Raw genomic sequence first — 26,056 nt, 5'->3', positions numbered from 1 at the left:
CCCTCCTCTGCACCCACCATCTCGGGGCTCCTGGGCTGTAGCGGACCCCTGCAGTCCCCGGAGCTGAGGCCAGCAGGGACAGAGACTATGAGGCAAGCGGCCCACCGACCCAGGCCTCCTTAGGACCAGCCGACTGCCCAGCGAGCGGGAGAGCAGCAGCAGAGAGGGGCAGGAGATAAAGGACCACAGCGGACGGCTGAGGATCACCCCTGCAGCTCCTGCACACCCCAGCCAGGCTGAGGGTTGTGACGGATGGCCAGACTCGCAGACGCTGACGGACACACAATGACACCGATGCACACAGCTGCACAGCACTGAGCTGCTCAGATACAAACAGTGACAGCGTCACACGCTGCCACAGCCCTGCAACACAGACACCCACACACACACAGAGAAACAACTGGTAACTCTGAAACAGGCACAGACAGTGACACGCAGAACCACTACCCCGACACACACGGGCGGGGGCATCCGTCCTCCAAACCCATCCAGGGCAGCGCTTCCCCGGACACACCAAGCTGGAGACACACGCCAACCTTCCCCCAGGCGCTGCTGCTGGTGGCCTCTGCACACCCTCCCTGCCCCCACGGGGACACCCTCGCTCCTCCACACACCCGCGCACACACAGCCGCGAGCAAACATAGCTCGCCTACCCCTAGCTTCGCCTCTGACAGCTCCGACTCCTGCAGCCTCCTTTGTGGGTGAGGAAGAACGGCCAACCTCAGATGGAGCCTCGGTGAAGCCAGGAGCTCGGAGAAGAGGGGGTCTGGCCTGGCATGACCCTTGCCGGCGCCTCTGCTTGGCTGGGTGATGTCCCCCGGCCTGGGTCCTGGGGCCCCTCGGCAGGATCATGGAACAACTGACACCCCTCCCACGGCTGGGGGACCCCAGAGCCATGGAGCCATGGGCCCTGCCCGCCTGGCAGAGCTGGACTCTGGGCCAGGGGAGTGACCCCGGAGGCACGACCCTAAGCATTGCCGACACTCCAGCAACTCTGCAGGGTGGAGAGCTGAAGCCTGAGGAGAGCTCCCAGCCTGAGGGAGCCCAGAGCCCCGGGGCGATGGGGGGCACTGACCCCGAAGGAACCAAAACTGGGCTGCCTGGCCTGAGGCACCAAGCAGTGAGCTCTAGACCCAGCTGCCCAAGGTGGGAGGACGAGGAGGTGGAGGCTCTCCATAAGGTACGGGGGCTGGGGAGGGCTGGGGTCTACGTGGTGGGGCCTCTCATGATGCCCTCCAGCCTGGGCACTATATACCACCCCACAGCCCGCATCTCCTCTCCTGGCCTGTCTGTCTGGGGGGTCCCTCTGTGACTGTGTGGCATGCCTTCACTGGGCAGGAATCTCAGGGGCTCCATTTTTTGTCGTGTCTGTCCTTCTGACTTTCTGCCTGTCTGCTGCATCTGGTCCTGCCCCTACCTCTTCCTTCTGGGGTCTCTCTCTCTGATGGTCTATGTATCCTCTGAGAGCCTCTGTCCTTGGGGGCTGGAGGATCTGGGGGGTGGGGGGGCTGTGGAGGTGCGTGGTGGACTCAAGAGTTCAGAGGAAGCAGATTCAGGGGATGGGTCTCAGTGCTGGTCTGAGTCAGGTAGGACAAGGCTTGGGGTAGATGTGAGCAACCTCCTATAGAAGATGGAAGGACCAGGGCTTTGGGGGAAGGAAGGGGACACAGGGTCCATAAAGAGCCTGGAGGGGTGGGGCTGGGAGCTCGAGTTGGCATTTCCCAGGAAGAGATGGGCAAAGATGGAAAGAACTCGGGACTAGCAGAGAGGGGACCAGGGATGGAGGAGGCCAGTGTGGGCCCCCTCTGGGCCTCCTAAGCTCATCTCTGAAAGGCCTGGGACATAGGGGGAGAATCTTCTCATCTCCATGTCTCCCTAGACTGCTGGCAGGCAGGATGCTTCCATATGGAGGGCTTTGGCTTGGAAGGGTGTGTTCCTGAGGTGCCATGCCCTGTCCTTCCCTGTGCCAGGGCAAGTTGAACACTGGCTGCGGGGACAGGCCTGATCTGGAGCTGCTGAGGGCCTTGGGGGAGCTGCAGCAGCGCTGTGCCATCCTTAAGGAGGAAAATCAGATGCTGGTGAGGCTTGGAAATCAAGTCCTGAGTCCTGGTTGGAGCTGGGGGAAGGCAGACTCAGACACCCCAGCCCTCTGCCTCAGCAGCCTCCCCATCCCATAAACTCTCCCTCCAAGTGAGGGCTACCTGGAGGGGATATGATCCCAAGATCCAGAGAAGATGAACCCCAATCTAGAGTTGCCAAGTACCCCACTGTAAGCCCAGGGGTCTAACACAAGTCCTGGACAGTTAGGATTGGGTCCGTGGGGGTGCTCCCAACATGCCCCAATTCTGGCTGACCCCTTGTCAGAGGAAGAGCAGCTTCCCTGAGACAGAGGAGAAGGTGCGGAGGCTGAAGCGGAAGAATGCCGAGCTGGCGGTCATTGCCAAGCGCCTGGAGGAGAGGGCCCGGAAGCTGCAGGAGACTAACCTGAAGGTGGTGAGGCTGGGAGGCTGCTGGATGGAGGCCGGGTGACCAGGGAGAGAGGAAAGCCCGACCAGGTCTGAGGGAGTGGGCCTTAGGAGGTGTGGACTCCTAACACACAGGAAGCAGGAATCCGGGGGCCAAGGGGTAGGAAGAGCAAATGCTGGCTGGGAGGCCGAGTGTTTCTGGAGTTACGGGAGGAAGGGAAGGGCTGGGCCGGGAGTTCCTGAAGAGGCAGGGAGCAGGTTTCTGGATTACCACGTGCTGGTGCTGGCTGCAGCCTTCCGCTGAGCTCATCTCTGGGTGCAGAGCTGGTGGGGGCAGGGATGAAGACCCATGACAGTGGCAGCCCTGAATTAGCAGCATCCTTTGGGCCTCAACTAGAATGTGGAGTTAACTCTCTCAGTCCTGTCTGAGGATTTGCTGGGATGGAGTCAAGTGAGGCTAGCCTTTCCCTAAAGCCCCAAACACAGGGAGGAAGCAGGAGGCCACACTTCCAGGTTTTCATCCTAACCCTCCGTTGAGAGGAGCTGAGGAGGGGAGATGTGTCCCAATCCTCAGATGACCATTGGCCTTACCCCTCCTCTGGCCAGGTGAGTGCCCCCATGCCCCGACCTGGGGCCAGCTTGGAGCTGTGCCAGAAGGCCCTGGCCCATCAGCGAGCCCGGGACCTCAGTGAGACAGCCAGCGCCCTGCTGGCTAAGGACAAGCAGATCGCTGCCTTGCAGCGGGAGTGCAGGGAGCTGCAGGCCAGGCTCACCCTGGTTGGCAAGGTGCGAGGCCCGGTCACCCCTTCCGGATCAGCCTTACACGGGGCCGCCTGCCCGGCTTGTGGGATGTGGACGAGATGTTGATGAGATGCAAATGAAACAGGAAGGTGGAAGCTGCTGGGGAGTAGGTTCCCCTGGCAACGGCCCAGGTGGGAGCGGGGAGAAGGAGCCTGAACCGAAGGGGGTGGAGCCTCGAGTCCCAGACCTGGGAATCTCTGTGCTCCAGGCTTTGGGCTGTATGCCTGCGGGTCTCGCTGTTTGAATCCACACATACCTCACACTTGCGTGAAGCGATGTTCACAAGGCATTTAGCACAGTGCCGGGCACACCGTGAGTGCCCAGTAAATGAGTTACCGTGACTGCACACGGGTTCGCGGAAGCATGTGGCCGAATACGCATGCACCTATGACCAGGCATGTACGCAGGGGAGGGTCTGCATGTTTCCGCGCGTCGGAGCCCCTCCAGCAAGGTGGAGGGTGGGTTCTAGCCCCGGGCGGTCAGGGCTAGGCCTGACTCCCCTCCCTGTCCCCACCAACCCCAGGACGGCCCCCAGTGGCTCCACGTGCGGGACTTCGACCGCCTGCTGCGCGAGTCCCAGCGGGAGGTGCTGCGGCTGCAGAGGCAGATCGCCCTGCGCAACCAGCAGGAGCCGACCCGGACGCTCCGGCCTCCCGGCCCCGCGGCCCCAGCCAAAGCAGGGGCTCCCGCCCCGGGGGCCCCGGGAGAGGTGAGCTCCGGCGCTGGGACAAGTATGGGGGCGTCTGTAGATGGGGAGGCTCCGGCATCTCCCCCGGCACCGGCGCGCAGAGCCCCGAGGACCCGCCAGTGGCGTGAGCTCTCCGAAGGCCCGGGGGAGCTTTCCGGACCCCGGAGGGGAGGGTCGCCGGTACCTGCGCCGCGCCGACCCCGGCCATTCGGGGTCCGCCCTCCGCAGGCCTGCGCCCCGTCGCCCCTACCGCGCCGCCAGTGGTATGGCCCGGCCGCAAATCCCGGGTTGCCCTGGCAGCCGCCCGGGGCCCAGCCCGCGCCGCCGCCTCCCGCCGCCGCCCTAGCGCGGGGACGCCCCCTTCAGCACCGGCCTGGTCCGCCAGGCCCGGCCTCTGCCCCCCGGGGGCGGCGGTGCATCCGCCTCGGCTCCAGGTACGGGCGACCCTCCCTGGGTGCTGGGCTTCGGCAGCTGTTGTCGCGAGGGCTTGGGACCCCACTCCGGACCCCCAGAACTTAGAGGTCTGGCTCCTCTCCATCCTCTCTACTTGGGCGGCACCCAGGTTCCCCTCGTTCTGGCAAGAGGGGTGGGAGAAGGGGCTCCACAGCGACCAAGGCCTCAGGGCGTGGAGCGCTTCTCGCACAGGTGTTGCCCCTCTGCCTGGCCCAGGGAGCGAGAGGCCCCTCCCGCCAGGAGCTGCCCTCCCCTGGAGTCGGCACAGAGAAACTTAGGTGCGGCGCCGCGGGCTCGGGGGAAGCTAGGAAGAGGGTCTGGCCCGGCCTGCAGTGCTCTAGGCAGAGCCGGGGCGCCGATGGTCCAGGATTCCTAGCTCAGGGAGCACCACATCCCTGGGGGCGCCGGGCGGTCTCCTAGCTCTCTGCCAGTCACTGAAGGACACCCGGGACGGTTATTGAGTGCAGAGCAGGGCTGCTGTTGGAAGCTAAAAAGGGAAAGCTTTGGCCTGGATAAGGGACCCATCTCCCAGGGCACACACGGGTCTCAGGATCTTGAAGCAATATGTCTAGAGGACACAGGGGTGCCGCCTCTGCCCTCCCCCTTGAGCCGGAGCTGTGTGCAGGCAGCAGTCGCCCTCCCTTCTGGAGCAGGGATGGCTTTGCTGACTGTGAGATGGGGTGGGAGCCTGCCACACATAGGCCGGGCAGGGGGACGGGCAGGGGGAGGGGCTGCCCTGGGGCCCTGTTCTCAGGTGCCAGCCCCCATCCCTGGGCATTTCCAGGCCACGCCCCAGGAGGATGTGGAGAACCCACCCGCTGTCCTAGGGGAGCCTGAGAGACAGCAGAGGGTGCAGCAGCTGGTAAGTCCCAGGTCAAGGGCTCGAGGCAACCAGTTGTGGGCAGGTCTGCCTTCCCACATGAGGAGCCCTTTGTTCTGACCCCACAGGAGTCAGAGCTCAGCAAGAAGCGAAAGAAATGCGAGAGTCTGGAACAGGAAGCCCGGAAAAAGCAGAGGAGATGTGAGGAGCTGGTAAGCTCCCAGGGGCCTCCCCGAGGCCAGCCAGGTGGTGGGCTCCCTCTCAGCTCTGCCTTCACCCCTCCTGTGCTTTGGGGCTCTTCTGCCCTGCCTGGCACGGTTCCAGGTGGGGGAGGAAGGCCTTGTCTGGGAGGGCCAGGTCCTCTGTGTGGGGTGAGGAGGTGTGTGGGCACCGAGCCCCCTCCCCACAGCTCCCCCGGTCTCTCAGGAACTGCAGCTGAGAGAAGCCCAGAACGAGAATGCCCGCCTGGTGGAGGAGAACTCTCGGCTCAGTGGGAGAGCCACGGAGAAGGAGCAGGTAGCCACTCTGCCCATCGCCATGGGGCTTGGGCTTCTGCTGGAACCCTGGTCCCTGGGCAAGGAGTTATCTCCTCTCCCCACCACACTGGGCTCGGGTGGGAAGGGCACTGTTCCCCGGGCGAGGGAGCTGCTGGGACAAGGCTGACACACCTGGCTCCCTGCCCCTGCCCCTTCTCCAGGTGGAGTGGGAGAATGCAGAGCTGAGGGGCCAGCTCCTGGGGGTGACACAGGAGAGGGACTCGGCCCTTCGCAAGAGCCAGGGCCTGCAGAGCAAGCTGGAGAGCCTGGAGCAGGTGCTGAAGGTGAGGAGGCAGCAGAGATCAGGGAAGGGTCTCCGTCCCTGGCACAAGGAGTAAATGGGACGGTCGAATGTGCCCCGTGTGGAGCACTGGGGTCTGAGGTCCAGTCCTGGTGCCGCCAACCCCTGCCCTTCTCTGGCCTCGGTTTCCTTTTTAACAGAGGGTACTGGAACCCGTAGGGTCTGAGGCTCTCTCATCGTAGAGCTACAGGAACAGTGGAGGGGGGCCCTGGCCTTGACCTCTTGTCTTTCAGCACATGCGGGAGGTGGCCCAGCGGAGGCAGCAGCTGGAGGTGGAGCATGAGCAGGCCCGGCTCAGCCTGCAGGAGAAGCAAGAGGAGGTCCGGAGGCTGCAGCAGGTGGGAGCAGGGGGCAGGGAGGGCTGGGAGGCCGCTGGAGCCCTCAGTCGTCCACTCATCCAGTGAGCATTTACTGAGCACCCACTGAGTGTCATGTTCTGTGCCAGACACTGGGCGACAGTGGTGGGGAAAGAACAGGTCCCAGACCAGTCAACAAATAAGCAGATGCTCGAGTGAGATGACCCTCGTCACTGACGGGCCCAGCGGGAACATGACCGGGATGGGGCCAGGGGTCACTTTAGAGAGGGTGGCAGGGAAGGCCTCTAATACCTTAAGGTTGAGAAGGAGCCTGCCAAAGAGTGTTCCAGGTGGGAGAATCAAAGTGCAAATGTCCTGTGGCAGGAAAGAGTGTGAGGCCAGAGCAGTGTGGCTAGAATAGAACCATGGGAATAGGCAAGAGCTAGATCACTTGAGCAGCTCTATGGAGTGTAGGGGTTGGGGGAGTGGGCGAGGAGGCAGGTGGTTGCTCGGGTGTCAGGGCTGCCGCAGGTGGGAAAGGATGTCCACCTGGGCTAAGGCGCAGGCAGGGCAGGTGGAAAGGGGGAGGACTTGAAATATATTTTGGACCTAGAACTGACAAGACTCCATAGGATTCTCTTAGCGCCCCTGCTCTTTTCAGCCATTTGCTGAGTAGCCCCTGAGGAACAGGCCTGAGGAGGCAAAGGATGAAGGGGCCACAGATGTGAGAGTTAGGGAGTACTGAGTTCTGACTTCGCTTTAGGCTAAGTTTGGGTTGTGTGTTAAAAACATATAAGTGGACGTGTCTGTAGACAGTTGGACCTACGGGTCTGGAATCTTGGGGAAGCTGGTCATGAAGATTGTAGAGTCATTGACGTGTCCAGTCGTGTGACTAGATGGGACCCCTTGGGAGAGAGTGAAGAGTGTAAGGGGGGCCCAGCCCTGCGCCCTGCAGCACCCTAACATTCCAAAAGGGCAAACGACAGGGAGCAGGTGAAGGAGACTGAGAAGGAGCGTCCCAAGAGGTAGGAGGGAAACCCAGAGGGTGGATGTCCCAGAAAGAGAGAAGCAGTATCAGGCCTCCCTCTCCTTGACACCATTACCTTCTGACCTAAGGTATGGTTCCGGGGTGGGAGTTTGGTGTTGGGGGGGAAGAACCCTCAGCTTTCCCCTTCCCAGCTCCCCTTTCCTTTTTTCCTCCCCCAACCTTTCTGCTCTTTCTTCCCTCCCTTTGCCCTTGCTGCCCCTCCTCTATCCCTCTCCCGTTATCCTGTCCCCTATTCCTCATCCTTCCCCTCCCACATTTTGCCTTCTCCTCCATGCAGGCCCAGGCAGAAGCCAAGAGGGAACATGAAGGGGCCGTGCAGCTGCTGGAGGTAGGGTCCCTGCAGGCGGCCAGCGGCAGCACCAGTGTGGGGGGAAGGCAGGGAAGTTCAGGGAGAGCTGGAGTGGACTCTGGGAGGTGTGTGTGTGGGGGGTGTGGGGTTGCAGGAAGGGCCCTTAAACGCTCCAGAGCCCTGGGAACCCCCTCCACCATTGGCCTACTTTGGGCAAGGGCACAGCTGGGCAGGGGCTCTTGGGTCTGGGGGCAGCAGTCTCCCCCACTGCCACCCACCCCCAGAGGCTGCCTTCACCCTGAAATATCCTTCCGTTTAGGAACTGCCCAGTCAGTCGAGGGAGCCGACCAGGTAGTGTCCACTTGGGCCCTCTCTCCCTCCCTCCCTCCCTCTCTGCGCAGCAACTCGCAGGGTGAGCCATTCTAACCTGTCCTATGTGCTTTCCTTTCCTGCCACAGTCGACCCTGGATTCCATGCAGGTACACCTCCCCCCCATCCTCCCTGGGCTGTCCCTTCCCCTACACCTCTCCAGGCTGGCTGAGCTACGTCTCCTTCCTCAGGTCCAAGTGGCCCCAGCTCTCATGTCCAGCAGAGGAGGGTGTGACTGGTAGCAGAGACCCAAGAACGCGTAGACGGGCGGGGGGGCCACCTCCTCAACCCAGACCTGCCACAGTGCCTGGCAGACACGAGGCCGTCCCTCCTCTAAAACCTAGCCTCTCAGACCCTGAGGAAGTTCATCATCCAGTCTAACCCATGCTCCTCTTGACCTTGGGCAGGGGAGAGGCCCCAAATGTTGGGATGCTCCTGAAACCTGAGAAAAATTCTTTGAGAAATGGCTCCTTCCTGCCACAAAGATGTCCCTAGCTCCTGTGGTGGGGGTGTCTCTCTTGAGGGTAGGGATTTGGGTCACTGACTGTGGGAGGGTGACAAGCCGCAGAGCTGAGGAAGGACTGGCAGTGGCGCGGGGAGTGGGTGCTATTCCTTTTGGCCTAGAAGCAACTGGAAGCAGGAAGTACCACTGCCTGGAGTGGGAGGCGGGCCCCCCAACACAGCTGGCATTTCACCCTCACTATTAAGGCAGTGGGGCCACGAGGCTGAGGGCTAGTGCCCAGGCCTAGGGCTGGGTGGATATGAGCTGAGGCCTGGTGTGGGCTCCTTCTGTGTGGATAGGGCACAGGATGGGACCGGCCGCTTGGCTGGGCCTGGTAGCTTATGGGAGGTCTTGGCCCAGGTCCGGGTTCAAGAGCTGGAGGAGCAGTGCCGCACCCAAACAGAGCGCTTCAGCCTCCTGGCACAGGAGCTCCAAGCTTTCCGCCTGCACCCCGGCCCCTTGGATCTACTCACCTCTGCCCTGGGCTACAGTACCCTTGGGGGCCACCCCCCACCCCCCTGCTGCTGTTCCACTCCCCAGCCCTGCCGTGGGTCTGGCCCCAAAGGTAAGGTGGACCCCAGGGATATAAGTCTGGAATCCCCAGCTTTTGTATGGAACAGAGTGTTCAGAGTCAGAGAAGGCTAACAACTCACCTAGAGTCACACAGCAAATTAGAGCCAGGCCTGGTTAGAACAAAGCTTTGATGGGGGAGAAATGAGCTCCTAGGAGAGGCTCTTCTGGAGTCTGGCCAGGCATTTCGGCCACTGCTCCTCTCCTCCAGCAAGACTCTGCAGTCAAGGCTTGGAGCTGGACCCTAGGAATCAGCAGCTGGCAGTATGGGCTTGCAAAGAGCTGGGCCGGGAGTCAGTCTGACCCAGGGGCCCCAGGCCTCTCTCACTTGTCAGCCCACATGATTCTGAGCATGCTGCTAGACCTCTGTGAGTTCTGGTTTCCTAAGCCATAAGACGGAAAAATTCAGAGCGCCTCATCAAGCTGCTCTGAGGATCATGTGAAATAATATATGTAAAGCACCACCATCTCCATGTAGTAGGTTTCCCCCAAATATTTCCCTCTTAGAACCATGGCTATGGAGGCCCTGACCCTCCTCTCTGAGCGGCCCCACCCTTGCTCCCTAGTCCCTCCTCAGGCCACAGACCACGTGCCATCTTCTCTTTAGACCTTGATCTCCCTCCGGGCTCCCCTGGGCACTGCACCCCAAAGTCTTCTGAGCCTGTCCCCACCACTGTTACCGGGGTCCCCCGAAGGACGGCTAAGAAGGCAGAGTCCCTCTCTAACTCCTCTCGCTCCGAATCCATCCACAACAGCCCCAAGTCATGCCCCACGCCTGAGGTCAGTGCTGCGGAGGGGCGGGGGGAGAGGGGGTGGGGGGTCCTATCCTCCTTTGGTGTCCCCAGGAGTGGGGTGGCTGCTGGCCACGGGGGGTCGCAAGTTGGGAAGTAGAGCCAGGCCCTGGGAGAGAAGGGCCTGTGGCTTCCTTGAAGGGCAAGGAGCTCAGGTGGAGGCTGCCCTGCCCTCCAGGGTCCCTGCAGGCCCTACTTAAGGGGCTGCCCAGCTCCACCCCTCCGGGGCTCAGAGAGGCCCCAGAGTGCGAGCTGGATGAAGGGAGACACTTCGGCGCCAGGATCCGTATAATGAGACTGTTCATGCGAGTGTCTGAGGCACAAGCAGATGGTTGTGTGGGAAAGAGCACAGGTTCTGGGATTCCCATCCCAGCTCTGTTTTAGGCGAGTCTCTGACCTTTTCTCGGCTTTGGTTTCCTTGTCAGGATTTGGGATCTAATAAAACCTGCCTTGTAGTATTGTCGTGAGGATTACATGAGAAAATAAACGGAAGAGCTCTACTGCAGGGCACACATTTATTATCAAGTACTGGATCACCTTGTCCCTCTCTCTACCTCCCAAACCTCAGAAATGGTGGCGGTGGGGGGCGAGGGCGGCAGGTCAGGAGGGGCCCTGCTGTCTGTGGTTGTGGAACCCGGTAGAACCCAGCCCAGCCTCTACTGCCCCCTTGTGGTCAAGGAGGACAGTGCAGTCTTTGGCGGTGTGGTTGGAGGGGCCTCCCTGCTCCCCGCTCAGGACCCTCCTTGCAAGGACTTTTCAGCCTCTCTCTCCTTGCCTCCAGCTCTCCCCAGTTGGAGTGCTTTGCTGTGTTTTTCCCTTAAAGAGACAAACTGCCATTGATTGCCCACCCCACACGGGTGTGGCTGGCTGGCTTCTGCTCAGATGGGGAAAGCAACCTTACTGGGCCCATGCAGTAGAGGCTAAAACTCAGGAGGGATCCAGGTTATTCTCACTCCCCTTTGCCAGGGCTGTGGGGCTCTGCCAGGACCTGTGAGCCCAGGTGCTGATTCAGAAAACATCAGGGTTTATTGCTGCTGGCCTTGTCTGGCAGGTGCTCTCTATCCCTTCTTGAAGCAGTGGGTCCTCTGGCTCATCTTGGAAACCTGCCTGCATCGCCATTGGCCCTGGGTCCTGAAGAGGACCGGCCCCTTCTGTTTGCCCACAGGTGGACACGGCCAGCGAGGTGGAGGAGCTGGAGGCAGACAGTGTCTCCCTGCTCCCAGCAGCACCTGAGGGCGGCCGGGGAGGAGCCAGGATCCAGGTCTTCCTAGCACGCTACAGGTAGGTGCCTCCCCCTGCTCCCCATTTCCCTAGGGTTTCAGGTGCATGGGAGGAAGGGACCAGGTGAAGAAGACAGAGGCCTCTGGAGGTAGTGGCAGTGGTACGGAGGTCCTGGTTGGACGTGTCCTCTCAGCCTAGTTGGACTGGGTGGGCACAGCGAGCGCTCTCCTTGGCTCATGGTGGACCACCAAGGGACCATAAAGACCTCATACAATGGGAGAGAGGAGACGGGACATGAAGACGGATTGTAGGTTCTCTTCCTTCTCCGCACCTCCTTCAACAGCTACAACCCGTTCGAGGGCCCCAATGAGAACCCAGAGGCAGAGCTTCCTCTTACTGCTGGCGAGTACATCTACGTCTACGGCAACATGGACGAGGATGGCTTTTTTGAAGGTAGGACGGTAGCAGCGCTGTTGTGTCCGTCCCCCTGCTTTCAAGCTCTTCTTCCCAGAGACCCCTCACCCCATGCCTCAGACCCTCTCCCCAGCCTGCTCAGCCCACCAGAACTTTTCTGACTCTGCTAAAAGGCAGCCCTTGGGGAAGGGACCTAGGCAAGGGGGCAGCTGGTCTGGCTGCAGATTTGCCCCAAGCAGGGCAGGACGAGGCCTGCTGCCATCCGCATGATGGATGGCGTCACAGGGAATTCAGGCTCAATTTGCTTTTGTGCTACCGGACAGGGCTGGGTGGTGCCTAACTCTAGTGACGTCAGAGTTGGGCGAGTGGCATAGATCTGATGCTGGACTCAGCCGATGTCAGGAGGAGGAATGAGGGTCCAGAGTCCAGGAAACAGAGTTAGGAACTAGTCAACAGGTGTCTGGGCCCAGGCGGGGCATGGGCTTCATGGCAGCTCTCTAGGGCTCTTTGGGAGCTCAGGCAATGGAGCAGCTGCCCCGTGACTGAGACTGGACACCAGGGCAGGGCCTGCCAAAGAAACGGTCTCGGGACACTCCCCAGGTAGCCCTGGCTGCTTGGCAGGGAGAATGACGCTATGCCTGCTGAACCTGGATTGTGGTGTAGGCAGGGCAGGGGGAGGGCCATAACCACAGACGGGGATTTAGGAAAGAGGCCAGATCTGAATCCTCAAGGCCGAAAGCTTGGGGTTTGGAAGGCCAGGGCTTCAAGCCTGCTCAGCATGCCTTCCCCCCGGGCCCGGAGGCTGGTCCCTGAGTAGCTGCCGTGAATGATGGTGAAGAGCTGAACTCCCCAGAGATGTGCATAACAGAAGTGGGATTAAATATTTCCCAGAAAAAAACACTTCTTAAATGTAAAAAAGAAAAAGAAAAAAGAAAAAACTCAGAGCCCATACCTTCTCTTGGAGAGGGGCAGCCAAAACACAAAATAGTAACTAACCACAAATTGTTAGAATTGGAACTATTCCATCTGGGATAGACTTAAAGGCCTAGAGACAGCTGGGCCCAGGATGCCCTCTCCCCACCCCCTACCCCTGCCTCCACCCCCCAAGAGACTTAGCTAAGTGATGGCTTTGTCTATGCCTGGTGCCGCCTGGACCGCTGCCCGAGGTTCGAGCCTTGGGAACTGGGACCTGGCTCTGGCTGGGGCTCCAGCACCAGCCTTTCTGGGCAGTGGATCTGCTTGGTGCAAAGCCTCCTACTTTTCCCATCCCGTTTCTTAGCGTCAGTGCTTATACTGATGTCCTCTGGCTGCCAGACCAAGCTACACACTGGCTGGCATAAAACAACAGAAATGCTTTCTCTCACACTCCTGGAGGCCAGACATTTGAAATTAAGGTGTTGGCAGGGCCCTGTTCCCTCTGGAGGCCCTTGGGGAGACTCCATTCCCCATTCCCAGCTTCTGGTGGTTCCCTGACTTGTGACTACGTCACCCCGTCTCTGCCTCTGCAGTTCCATTGCCTCCTCCTCTTCACTCAGTGTCTTGCTCTGTGCGTCTCCTAGAAGGACATTTGTTACTTGATTTAGGACCCATCCATGTAATCTATAACAATCTCTCCTCAAGCTGCTGAACTTAATTACATCTACAAAGATGCTTTTCCCAAATAAGGTCACAGCCACAGGCTCTAGGGATTAGGATGTGGCCATGTCTGGGGGAGGTCATCAGTCGACCCACTCCAAGCACTTACAGTATCAAAGTCGTTGGAAGGCACTGTTGTTTCTTCAAGTTTCCTTACGTTCTCACTCCTAGCATGAGCAGAGAGTGAGGAGGCTGGGGAAACTCACTGGCTCTCCTGATGCTCAGACCCATTTTCCTCTTCCACACCCTTTTCCTTAAGCTCAGGCCCCTACTTCCCCTTCCTCCAAATAAGGCCCAGCAGCCCCCAGCCTGTCTGTTCCCTGGGAGCCCTCTCCCTTCTCCCGAATTAGCTGTGACATGACACGCTGTGTGCCCAGTTTCCTCCTTCCTGGGCATCCCTCTGTTGTCACGTGTTCAGGGGAACGTGCAGAAGGTAACAGAACCTATCTTGGGTCACTGCCTGAACTGGCCGCCAGTCATGCTCCTAGGCCCCCAGCCCGAGGTGGGTCCTCATCTCTTCTAGAACCCACAGGGGAATGTTCTCTAGCACTTAGGTCTTTTGTCCCTAGAATTCCTTCTCTTGCCCTGACCAGGTGGTGCTTCAAGGAGGTCAGTTTTCCACGAAGGGAAGTTGAAGGGCGCCCCGTCCCCACTCCTTCAGCCTTTGTAGTAGAAACGTTTTCGAACGCACTGAAAGTTGAAAGAATGATATGGTGAACACCTATATTCTCACCACCTAGATTCAACATTTGTTAACATTTTGTCATATTTGCTTTCTCCATCTGTGGGTTAAAAAAGAGAAATGAGGTAAAAGCAAGTTGCAGACATGGTGACCTTTTGCCTAGCCACGGTCTGTCCCAGAAAAGGGACAGTCTCTGACAGCTTAGCACCGCCTAGGCTCTTGTTAGAAATGCAGACTTATAGCCCCACCCAGACCTAACTAAGTCAGAATCTGCATTTTAACAAATCTCTAGGCAATTCCGTCGTGCATTAAAATTTAAGAAGCGCTGTCCTCTATCACGGGGCTGTTATCGCTCCTGGGAACATTAGCAAGAACTCCATACTGTTGACTGTTCTTATCTTTTAAAAAAGTGCTCACAGATAAGTGTTGATTTGAGTCAAATGCTTAAGATCATGCACTAACCAAAGCTAAAATGCATTTATTGGACTGGTTTTTCTCTACCTCCTCTCTGTCTTCCCCTTCCCTGCCCTCCCTCTGCCAGGGGAGCTCATGGATGGCCGAAGGGGCCTGGTCCCTTCCAATTTTGTAGAGCGTGTGTCCGACGATGACCTCCTGACCTCCCTCCCTCCGGAGCTGGCCGATCTGTCCCACAGCTCAGGCCCCGAACTCAGTTTCCTGAGCGGAGGAGGGGGTGGCAGCAGTAGCGGGGGCCAGAGCAGTGGGGGCCGCAGCCAGCCCAGACCTGAGGATGAGGCTGCAGGGGACGAGCTCAGTCTGAGCCCCCAGCCTGAGGGCCTGGGTGGGCCCCCTGCTGTGCCTTACCCCCGCAGCCTGGTGGTACTCAGGCAGCTTGCCCACAGTGTGGTGCTGGCCTGGGAGCCACCTCCTGAGCGTGTGGAGCTACGGGGCTACCATATCTGCGTGAATGGGGAGCTGCGTCAGGCCCTGGGGCCAGGGGTGCCCCCCAAGGCTGTGCTTGAGAACCTGGACCTGCGGGCCGGGCCCCTCCATGTTTCTGTGCAGGCCCTGACCAGCCAGGGCAGCTCTGACCCTCTGCGCTGTTGCTTGGTGGTGGGTACCCAAGCCGGGGTGAGACCTAGCCAGCTGCGGGTCCACCGATTGACGGCCACGTCTGCCGAGATCACCTGGGTACCCGGCAACAGCAACTTGGCCCATGCCGTCTACCTCAATGGGGAAGAGTGCCCCCCTGCGCGCCCCAGCACCTACTGGGCCACCTTCTGCCATCTGCGGCCTGGGACCCTCTATCAGGCCCGAGTAGAGGCTCAGCTCCCACCTCGAGAGTCCCGGGGACCAGGCTGGGAGAGGCCAGAGCAGCGGGCCACCACCCTGCAGTTTACCACGCTCCCGGCAGGTAGGCAGCCTGGGGCTCAGACTTGGACTTGGACTATCTGGAGCACCCAGAAGGCAGGGCTGTGGGCGTAACAGGGGGGGCGGGGCTGTGCCAACTAGGCTGCTATCTCGAGGCGAGTGCCCACATCCCTGGGTCTTGTGCCCTCCTCCTGCCAGGCCCACCCGATGCCCCCCTGGATGTGCAGATTGAGCCGGGACCCTCCCCTGGCATCGTGGTCATCAGCTGGCTCCCGGTAACCATCGACGCTGCTGGCACCTCCAACGGCGTCCGGGTCACAGGCTATGCCATCTATGCCGATAGACAGAAGGTACGGCCTGGGGACTCTGCCTCCCTGTGCCCTGGGAACAGGATGGGGGCCTCTCCTTGCCGCACTCAGGAGCTGAGTCTCCCCAGCCTGGCACACAGGTGCCCTGCCCCCGGCAGGTGGGCGCCACGGAACCAGCAGATTGGTTGAGGGCACAGGCTTTGGTAGCAGGTGACTACAATTCAAAAAGCATGCCACCAACGGGGCCATGCGGCCGGGGTGGTGTTAAGTGAGAGGAGACACACCAAGGCCGCTGGGCGATGCCTGGCAGGACGCCAACGGCCACTGCAGTCCTCGTGTCCTGACATGTGGCCCTTGTGGCCTCCATTCCCCAGCTACGTCCCCTCTACCCCGCAGATCATGGAGGTGGCCTCACCCACGGCGGGCAGCGTGTTGGTGGAGCTGTCCCAGCTGCAGCTGCTGCAGGTGTGCAGGGAGGTGACCGTGCGCACCATGTCGCCCCATGGCGAGTCCGCCGACTCCATTCCAGCTCCTGTCCCCCCGGCCCTGGTGGCAGCCTGCCTGCCAGCCACAGTTTCCTGCCCCTCACCACGGCCAGGCTCCGAGGCCAGATTACCCCTTGCTCCAGCCTCCCCCGGGCCTGGAGACCCCAGCTCACCCCGCCGGCGCCCTGACTCGTGTGGAACTCGCGAGCCCCCTGGGGAACCCCCTGCCAGAGAGACACCAAAAGGATCCCATGAGGAGGAGCCCATAGTATCTTGCTCTCAGGTACCATGCTGCGGGAGGTGGGAGCAAGAGGAGGTTGGGAGAAAGGCCTAGGGCTTGGGCCCTTTCTCAGTGCCTGCCATTCCAGGAGGAGGCTGCGGCAGCTGTGTTGGGTGCCTCAGAGGATGGGAGGGCCAGCGAGCCAACCAGGGACGTGAGAGCTCCTGACCCTGCAGCTTTGTCACTGGCCAAGGAAGACGCTCTCCAGGCACCCTACTCCGGCCAGGGAGCATTGGCCCAGCAGGTGACCTGTGCTGAGGCCTGCCTTGGAGGAGACACAGGATCTGGGCCAAGGCCCAGGGCTGAGGTACGGGGTTGGGGACACTCTGGGCCATCTCAGAATTGGAGCCTGCCTCCCTGCCTCTGCCAGCCCAAATCTGGGGGTCCTCTCCATTTATTTTCTGCTCTGGTCTACGCTCCAAGTTTGCTGTGTTTTCCCAGATGTCTCTTCCTTTTGGCTACTATCCTTCTTCTCCCCACACCTCCCTGCCCCACCCTGTGCACACCTCCCATTTGGGACATGACCCTCTCTCCCTCTGCCAAGGGACCCCTGTCATTCTGGCTGGGGCCAACCCTTCCAGAGCCCCCTGTGCCTCCTCACACCCTTCCCTCTCCCCTTCTTTGTCTCATCTCTCGCAGAGGGAGGACACAGCAGAGCTCGGGGGCCGTCTGGTGAACTCCCTTGTGGACCATGGTCGCAACTCAGATCTCTCAGACATTCAAGAAGAAGAGGAGGAGGAGGAAGAGGAGCTGGGTTCTGCGACTTGTTCTTTCCAGAAGCAGGTTGTTGGCCACAGCATCAGGGAGAATGGGGCCAAGGTAATGGGGGGAGGAGGGGCTGGTGGGCCCTAGACCTCGGGTTCTGGGGCCTCTCACCCCCCCGTGCCAGCAGCTGCTCCAGCCACCACTGAGTGCCAGCAACGTTCTAGGTGTGTGGCCTCGGCCCTGTCCCACGCAGTTGATAGGAAGTTGCTCAGGACTGGCCTCTGCCTTCCTAGGAAGAAAGAGGATGAGGAGTTCTCTTCTGCCCCTTCTCAGGCTCCAGCCCACCACACGCAGAGCCCCAGCCATCTGAGATCCCTGCTGGGAGCTTCCAGGGAGGGCTGGGGAGGCCTCTCTGCTGTTACAGGAGCAGCCTGCTCCCCGTCGCTCTGTCCCTCCGGGCCCCAGCATCCAGGCAGCCTGTTCCTTGGGCGTGTTCCCCAGTTCCTCCTCTGGCTATGCTCTGGCTGTGCTGTGGGGCTTCGGGCCAGCCCCCTCTCTGGTCTTTCCCCTTGATGGAAGCTGAGGGAGAGCTATGGGGTTCCCTGCAACCCCTGCCCTCATTGGAGGACAAAGGTCACAGCTCTCTCCTCTTCCCACGAACCTCTCTTCCCTGCTGCCCTTCCCCCACCCCAGCCCCAGTCCCAGCCTGAGCCCTTCTGTGAGACTGACAGCGACGAGGAGATCTTGGAGCAGATCCTGGAGCTGCCCCTCCAGCAGTTCTGCAGCAAGAAGCTTTTTAGCATCCCCGAGGAGGAGGAAGAGGAGGACGAGGAAGACGAGGAGGAGGACGACGAGGAAGACGAGGAAAGGCCAGGGACAGGCTGTTCTTCCCGAAACCCGGGCCCACCTGAGCCAGCAGCACTGGGGCTGAGCTGTGACAGCAGTCAGCCTCGAGGACCCGGCCTGTGTCCCTTGTCACCAGAGCCCTTCAGGGCTGGGGACCGCCTGGAAAACGTGCCTGGACTAGTGGGTGGAACCAGCCGGAGGCGAGGAAGCGGCTCCCCCGAGAAGCCCCCAAACCGCAGGCGGTCCCCAGATCTCCGTGAACACTGCAGCCGACTTCTCAGCAATGGGCCTCAGGCCTCTGGACGACCGGGCCCCACACGGGAGAGGGGCAGCCCCCCTGTGGGCGAGGGGACCAAGGGTGTGCCAGATGCTGGTGGGAGAGGCCGGCCGCCCCCTTCCCGGAGGTGCTCCCGTGGCCGGGCCCCAGAATCTAGCCTGGCCAGCTTCCTCTCCCCCAAGTGCTTGGAAATCAGCATCGAATATGATTCTGAGGACGAGCAGGAGGCAGGCAGCGGGGCCGTCAGCATCGCCAGCTCCTGCTCCCTCGGAGATGGGGAGGCCTGGGGCACAGCCCCCACAGGAAGGTCCAGGGGGCCTCTGAAGGCTAATTCGGGCCCCAACCCCTACCCACGCCTTTCGGTCTGGGAGAAGGGGGAGCCAGAGCGGAGAGGCCGCAGTGCGACTGGCAGAGCTAAGGAGCCGCCCTCCCGGGTCCGTGCCCACTCCCCACCCGGGCAGCCCCCTGCCTGCCGCCGCCTGGTGGCTCTGCTTGCTGCCCACCAGCCGCTCCCATTCCACGCTGCCGCCTCCATCCGCAGAGGTGGGGCTGGGCCTCTGGGCTCCCTCCCCTTCCTCCTCCCACCCACATTCCACTGCTTTGCTGCTTCTGCTGACCGGAACTGGGACGCACAATATTCTGGGACCGCTAGTCACCAATTGCCACCAGCCAGCCCCCCACCGCCCGTGGGCAGGGCGGCCCTTTTCTCTGCTTAGTTACTTATGTCTTCCGGACACTGACCCTGAGAAGGGGCTCGCCTCTCTCACGCTCCTCCACCAGCTCTCAGAGCTGACCTTAGTCCCCTCTAACTGCACTCATCTGCTGGGCTGGCTGGAGCCAGGGTCTCCCCTCCCGCCTTCCTCCCACCACCGGGGTGTCCGAAGTCTCCGCAAGACTGGCCAAGGCTCCAGGAGAGGAATGTTGTGCCCCCGCTCGGCTGTGCTGCTTGTGCTACGGGGCAGAGCTGGGGAGCGTCCTCGGGGGCCTGCCCCTGCTGCACTGCCCGTCACTGGGCTGGTGGCTCACTTCTGCTGTCTGTTGCCCTTTCTTTGCAGGCAACAGAGACTGGGGAGCCCAGAGGGCAGGATGGCTCTGGGGGGAGGGGCCCCCCACAGAGAGGCGTCCAGGCCCCCAGGGCACGCACCACTGAGTTGGGTGAGCACCTGATGGGAGCTGGGCTGGGCTGAGAGGACCTCTCCTAACCCAAACCTTTGGCCAGAGCTTATGGTCATTTCTGTCCCCACAGCCCCTTTGAGGAGCCCCCCAGAGGAAGCGCTGGTTTACCGGGACCTGCCTGTCAGGGTCTTCGTGGCTCTGTTTGACTATGACCCTGTGTCAATGTCACCCAACCCCGATGCTGGGGAAGAGGAGCTCCCCTTCAGGGAGGGCCAGATCCTGAAGGTGACTGACTTACTGTGGGCCCCCGGTCCTCTCTCCTCTCCTGTCCTGGAGGTGTCCTAGCCTGTGTGGGTGAGAACACAGCTTCCAGAGCCAACTGATGACTCTGCTGCTTGTAGCTGTGCAACCTTGGGTAGATGAACCAGCCGCTCTGGGCCTCGGTTTCCTCATTGGTAAAATGGGGATAATGGTGACGTCTGCCTCACAGAGGCGGTCGAGGGTCAGGTTCAGGTTCAGTACACCCAGAGGACATTGGCTGCCCGGCACACAGCACAGGCTCATAACCGCTGCTGTTAGCGGTACAGTTTCTGCTCGGTCTCCAGATATTTGTGGAAAGCTTTTTGCTATTGCTCTGAGGTTACAGAGACCTCGTCAGGGGTGGGCTGGGGGAACGGATGTGCAGTGAGTGACGAGCCTGTGAAAAGGGCCATCTTCTCTCATCCCTCTGATCCTTATTCTTAGTTCTTTCCCCGTTTCCCGGTTCACAGCCCGCACAAGGGAGAGCGTTCTTCTGCAATCCTGAGTGGGGTGCTGCAGGGCTCAGGGCCTGGGCCCCAGGGAGAAAGCTGCCCTGGCCTCCTGAGACAACTGGTCTCTCCTTCAGGTGTTTGGGGACAAGGATGCCGATGGCTTCTACCGCGGTGAGGGTGACGGCCGCGTGGGCTACGTCCCCTGCAACATGGTGGCCGAGGTGGCTGTGGACAGCCCCGTGGAGAGACAGCAGCTGTTCCAGCGTGGTTATTTGTCCCCGGATGTTCTCTCTGAAGGCTCAGGTATGACCTGCTGCCGTCCCGTACCTACCTCTCCTACACCCCCCACCTCCAACCCAGCCCCTCCTGAGCAATTTGTATGTCCAGGGTGGCTGAGAGCCTCATCCATGCAGAATCCAGCAGAGACTGAGGCCAGTGTGGCACCAGCAGTGCGCTTGCCGCATGGAGCAGGGGTCTGCTGCAGAGGGGCTGGGCCACGTAGTTCAGATGCTGGAGCTTGGGAATGGGAGAGGAATGCCCTTCAGAGACTTGAGCACAAGAACCCAGGCACAGATCAAAGAGGAGACTCCAGAGTCGCTATCCTATTCCCCCTCCCCTGCCTCAGTTTCTTTCTTACATATACTTGCCTTTCTGGATCAGGGAATGGTCCCTTTGTCTACGCTACGGCCCGCACAGCTGGGCCTCCCCCCAAGCCTCGCCGCTCCAAGAAAGGTGGGTGAGACCCCCTTCTCCCTCAGGGCCTGTGGGGATGAGTGGGGGGTGGGGGGCACTGCTGGGCTCTCTGGGGAGACACAGGCGGGGTTTTGAGCAGGTAAAAGGAATTAGGGCAGACCTTCAGCCACATCCATTCCCTCCACTGGGGGTCTCCCTTTTAATGGGAGCAGGGAGCGGTCTGCTGGGACCTCTGCTCCAGATCGCACCTGACTGCAAATTCTACTTGGCCTGGAGCAAGTCACTTACCTTTCCTGGGTCTTAGTTCACTACCAAACCCAAAGGGCTTGGCTCCGCTCTCGGAACATTTTGTGTGACACTGGGCACACTGCCTGCCCCGGTCCATCCCCAGCCTGGGATGAGGAGGGCAGCAAAGGGCAGGGCTCACTCGCATGTTCTCCCCACAGCTGAGGCGGACAGCGGGGCCCAACCCTGTGCAGGTGAGGGGCTGGTCCTGTGCTGGGGACACTGGGAAAGATGTGGGGCTGGGTGGTGCTTCTGGGCTCCTGCCAGGGGCTGCAGCTAGTGGAGAGGTGGTGAATAGGGGGTCAGCAGGCCTCCAGTATGGGGGGGCAGTATGGTGTAGGGGGCAGTCCAGAGAGAGTCCCTAGGCCTCTCCCCCTTTCCCTCTGCAGGCCACATCCAGCACGTCTCCTCTGCCAGCCTGAAATCCCCCCGAGCCATGGTGGCTGCATTTGACTACAACCCCCGGGAGAGCTCTCCCAACATGGACGTGGAGGTGAGGACCCACAGAGGGAGCCCAGCCAAGGGGGTGGTGGCAGCGCCTGCCCAGGGCTCACACCTCCTCTTGGGCTCTCCACAGGCAGAGCTGCCCTTCCGGGCTGGGGACATCATTACTGTGTTCGGGGACATGGACGATGATGGTTTCTACTATGTGAGAACATTGGGATGGAGGGGTGTGCCATATACCCCTCACCCGCCCTTTCAGGGAGGGCTTCCCAGAGCTAGGGAAGGGGATGAACTAGGGTTCCTGAAGGAAGCCCGGAGGAATGGGCTGAGTCACTGCCCAGTGACAATGATATCGATCTCATGTTGTTTCCCCAGGGGCTCCGGGGCCAAGGGGGTGGGGCTGAGGCCTCTTTCCTGGGCTCAAGTCTCACCAGCATCTCCTCCCCAGGGGGAACTCAATGGACAGAGGGGCCTGGTTCCATCCAACTTCCTGGAGGGCCCTGGGCCTGAGGCAAGCAGCTCTGACAGGGAGTCTGGGACACCCCAGGCTGAGAGCCAGGTCAGTGAGGAACTGGGCTCCCAGCTCAGCAGTTGGGGCTGTACCCTGCCAGAGTGGTGGGGTGTAAGGAGAAAGGCCATGTCCTGGGGACCAGGACAGTGTCGTGGGAGGGGAGCAGATGAGCACTGTGCCCAGGCTGAAACCGCCATGGAGAGCCCAGCCAGGGCCAGCTCCCTCCCAGTATGTGCCCCTCTCTGCAGAGGAATGATGGCTGTGACCCTGACCCCTGGCCCATCTGACCCAGCTGCCCACACCCCCTTGCTGATGTAGGTGAGGGGACCTTGAGGAAAAGGACCCCCTGCCCCCACACCTCTAGCTAGTCATAGCCGGGGTTTCAGGGAACTTCCCGCCCTGTCAGGTCTGTCTCCCTCCCAGGTGCCTTTTAAAGACAATTGCCCAGCAGGGCCCAGCATCCCGGGTCCTTGTTCCTAGAGCCTCCTTCTCCTTGCAGTGGGTGGAATACAGTTACGTTCCAGTCTCACAAGGCAGGGAGTTGGGGAGGAGGCCGGGCCCCAGCCGGAAACCTTGCACTCCCATTTCCAGGATTTCCAAAGGCAGAGGCTGTGCAGAGTTCCAGTTTGTGAGAGCTGGGTGATCAGTGCCTGGGCAGGGAGCATGTGAGTCAGTCCGTAACCCATCTCCTCTCTTTGTTCCCTGTTCTTCAGAGAACGAGGAGGAGACGAGTCCAGTGCTAGATGGAGATAGATATATAGAGAGAGCAACGTGTAAGTGGGGGGCTGGCCCCCTCTGTTCCTGTGAGTCCCTGTCCCTTACATCACCATCATCAGATAGCGCTCCTTTGTCTTGCTTTCTGGAGCCAACCTGGCTCTTCTCTCTCCCAGGGGACACGCGAGGGAGATCTTGCCTCGAGCCAGATCTGGGTGTAGGATCATCGTCCCCTCCCCTTGCCTTTACTCCCGGCAGTGCCAGCTGTTACAGGAATACATGGCATTTTAGCATTCCCTGCCCCGTGTTAGTGGACCGCTCGTGTTCTATAGCTCCTGCAGCTATAGAAGATTGTGTCAGAGCCATATCGTGACTCCTCAGTATATTATGACACCATATGACTATGGTGTTATAATATTGTGATTATTATTGGTGACCGAAGCATGATACAGCAATGTCACCAGTAATAATAGTCTCTCTGCCCTTGTCCTCTGCATCATATCCTGTTGGGGGATCAGATGCATGATTTTACTTCTAATTCTCAATTTTCTCTGTTGGAGGGAATAAAAGGCAGGGCGGGGGGTGCTTAAACAAAATCCATAGATAACCCCAAACCATTCATCTCTGGGGTTCAGAGACCCAGTTCACTGGTTTCCCCAGCAACCCCTCCCTCCTGGGATGTTACGGAAGGAGCCCTGGGAAGGAGTGGGAAGAACCCGGGGCTCCCTGGTTGGCTACCAGCCCTGGCTGGTTAGCAGTAGACGCTTAGACTTCTAGGTGCCAAGAGACCTCTTTGTGGGCAGGCCCTGCCACATCATCAGAGCCCTGGGTGGAGTGGCCCCAGGCTGGGCAACCAGCTCCCCTGCCTCTGGCCTGGGCTCCAGTGGCTGGCTCTGGCAAGTAGGGGGTGCAGTTTGAGGAAGGGGAGTGGGGGGCAGGGGTGGGGAACACATGGGCTGGCCAAGATGCAGGAGGTCACAGTAGGGATGTGGGAATGGGGAGCAGAGATAGGGAGGCATCCTGGTGGCCGTCCTATTTACTCACCCCATCCTTTAGGCCCCTAATGGCACGGTCCGGGTGGGCCTGGACCAAGGGGAGCCCATCATGGTTGCCAATGGAGTTCGGAGGAGCTTCATAAGGGAGAAATGCTAACAGAGGCGGCATGGCAGCCTCCGGAGCTCGTGAGGGGCCCTGAGTGATGGCCTCTGGCCCAGGCCCCCTGCAGCCCTCTCGGAGGCCATTTAAAGAACAGTCCTCATCTCCTCCTCAGGGAGTGGGCACTGCCTCCACTCCCTGACGGGGTCAGGGGTCCACCTCTGACGTCTGCGAGGCAGCACAAGAACTGCCTTCCACGGGGCGGGTAGCTGTGCCTAAGTGGTCCTGGTCCTTGCTCCCTTTGCTGCGAGGGGCTGATGTGGGGGAACTGGGGACACCCATCCCAAGGGGCAGGTCCAAGGACTCCGGAGCTCTGTCAGCCCAGTACCCTATAGAGATGACCCAGAGAAGGGGAAGGCCTTGCCCAGGCTCTGGAAGCAGATCTGGACCTTGTCCCTTCTGACTCCCAGCTCAGCACTCCCTCAGCAGCATCGCACGCATTCGCCTCTCTGAGCTCTGTTGCGGGGCAGGGGTGGGGTGGTGGGGGCTGTGGTTCTTGACCATAATCTGTGATGCAGAGGGCTGTAAGCACTCGGTTGGGACAGGGAGTCAGGCCCTGACTTTGCCCCTTTTCTCTCGTTTTCCAGGACTGGGCCCACTCAACTCAAGGGCCCCCGGTGCCCAGAGGCTGGCCCTGGGCCCCTGGCCCTGGTAGCTTCCCCATGGTTCAACTGGGGGGTGCACAGGGCACAAGCGAGAAGGTGTGGGGTCTCCTCTCCAAGGGAAAGCAGCTCCTGAGGAAACTGGGCTCTGGGAAGAAGGAGTGATGCTGTGGCCCAGCCTGCAGGCAGAAGCAGCACCTGGGGCCCCCAGATCACTGGGCAGGGAAGGCCCTGGAAGCCCATTCTTCTGAGTTGACACTGTGGCACTTGGACGGCAATCAGAGACTTGGTGAAGGTCAGAACTGGTTCTCAAGGATGCATGAGGGGAAACTGAGCCGCCGAATGAGGAAGAAACTTGGTCAAGGTGGCCGAGCACCTCAGTCACAACCAGGACCTGTGACTCCCAGTCCGCCCACCTCAGCCTAGTTTCCCACCACATTCTGCTAGTCCCTTCTTTGGTCCTCCCTCCTCTTGATGGCTCTGGCTATCCCGTTAAGTCTTCCTCCCCCTGAAGGCAAGTTTGCACTGGATTCCCCAGAGCCCCTCCTCCCAGGGGGCCGGCGGGGCAGAACCCTGTATATATGTACATACTCAGTGCCTCGGTCCAGCCTCGTCCACGTCGCTTCTACCGCACAGGCCCAGGAAGAAGAAAGGCCATGCCAAAGCGGGCCTTCCCCCACTCCATAGTGCTCCACCCCTCCTCCCTGCCACCTGACCTCCTGGCCCCTGTGTGCCCCACCCCTCAAAGACCTGGGGGCCAGCGGGGCGGAAAGCAGGAATTGGGTTTGCCTTATTTTGCTCATCGGATTCAATTTCTCTTTTGCATCATTTTCCTCTGGTCCCTGTCAGAGTCTGGAGGCTAGGGAAGAGGACAGATTTATGCAGGTGTTTTCATACATCCCCTGTTCAGAGTGGGGTAGACAGCTGTCCACCCTGACCCTCACCAACCCCTCTAACCCTGCGGCCGGATGAGTGTCTCTGCATGTTTCCTTCACTGTGGTGGGAGATCATTCTACTGAACCCCCACCCCCTGCCTCCGTCTCCAGGGGTGTGGAATGGTGGGGGCATTTGTTTAAAAATACATTTTATTATAATAAAGTCTATTTTCACAAAACCCATGCTGGGCTCTACCTGGGGCAAAGGACACCTGGAGAGGTGGGTCATGCTGAGCTTTGGACTTGACCTTAGAACCTGGAAGTTACTTCTGAGGACGACTGGGGCAAAACCAACCAACACCAAGATGACCAAGACGTGCTTGGGTTTCTTTTCTGAAGAAGACAGGTTTGGCAGCCTCCCGAGTCCCTGGTGGCAGGGCCAGGTGTTTGGAGTTGGGGCAGGGTCCTGGCAGGAGGCAGAGATCCAGCCAGGGGACGGTGAAACCCAAGAGAAGGCTCAGGTCCCAGGGCAGTCCACTGATCAAACCCCATCATGCTGACTTTCCTGTGCCAAATGCATAGCCACGATAGATGGAAGAAAAACCAACCCGATAAGCAAGCCAACCATAGAGTTCTGCCTGAAAGTTGGAGGGGGGCACTTTTAATAGACCAGAACAGCAGGAGTCCAGAGAGGACAGGATATGTGTGGGAGATCTGCAAAGCAGGGTGTGTGTGGGAGACCTGCACATCGCTCCATGCCTAGAGGAGATGCAGACCCAGCCCAGAACCCCCCATCCC

At 60.2% G+C, this 26,056-nt stretch overlaps 1 protein-coding gene across 11 annotated transcripts; it reads left to right on the top strand.

The window, feature by feature from the left end:
* TSPOAP1 (TSPO associated protein 1) lies at positions 1 to 25,495 on the top strand. Of its 11 annotated transcripts, XM_047707871.1 has the most exons (32): positions 1 to 1,180; positions 1,971 to 2,078; positions 2,365 to 2,493; positions 3,072 to 3,251; positions 3,790 to 3,975; positions 5,192 to 5,269; positions 5,356 to 5,439; positions 5,654 to 5,743; positions 5,925 to 6,047; positions 6,298 to 6,402; positions 7,686 to 7,736; positions 8,156 to 8,176; positions 8,929 to 9,133; positions 9,746 to 9,918; positions 11,095 to 11,210; positions 11,494 to 11,603; positions 14,423 to 15,253; positions 15,409 to 15,560; positions 15,915 to 16,286; positions 16,372 to 16,590; positions 16,923 to 17,102; positions 17,682 to 18,545; positions 19,167 to 19,266; positions 19,358 to 19,512; positions 20,114 to 20,282; positions 20,640 to 20,711; positions 21,119 to 21,151; positions 21,347 to 21,450; positions 21,535 to 21,606; positions 21,850 to 21,960; positions 22,626 to 22,685; positions 24,369 to 24,507. In XM_047707871.1, exons 1-31 carry the CDS (start codon positions 851 to 853, stop codon positions 22,653 to 22,655), a joined length of 5,553 nt encoding a protein of 1,850 aa, XP_047563827.1. In that variant the 5' UTR covers positions 1 to 850; the 3' UTR covers positions 22,656 to 22,685; positions 24,369 to 24,507. The 11 variants fall into 11 exon arrangements, with proteins under 11 accessions (XP_047563827.1, XP_047563824.1, XP_047563826.1 ...); XM_047707868.1 differs by lacking the exon at positions 22,626 to 22,685 and having other exon boundaries at positions 2,365 to 2,490; positions 24,369 to 25,495; XM_047707870.1 differs by lacking the exon at positions 22,626 to 22,685 and having other exon boundaries at positions 16,923 to 17,066; positions 24,369 to 25,495.
* The last annotated feature ends 561 nt before the right edge of the window (positions 25,496 to 26,056 follow it).

The sequence above is a fragment of the Lutra lutra genome, chromosome 16 (genome assembly GCF_902655055.1).
Source record: "Lutra lutra chromosome 16, mLutLut1.2, whole genome shotgun sequence".
NCBI lineage: Eukaryota > Metazoa > Chordata > Mammalia > Carnivora > Mustelidae > Lutra > Lutra lutra.
The sequence above is the reverse complement of the archived record's forward strand: the minus strand, read 5'-3'. Positions and strand labels throughout refer to the sequence as shown.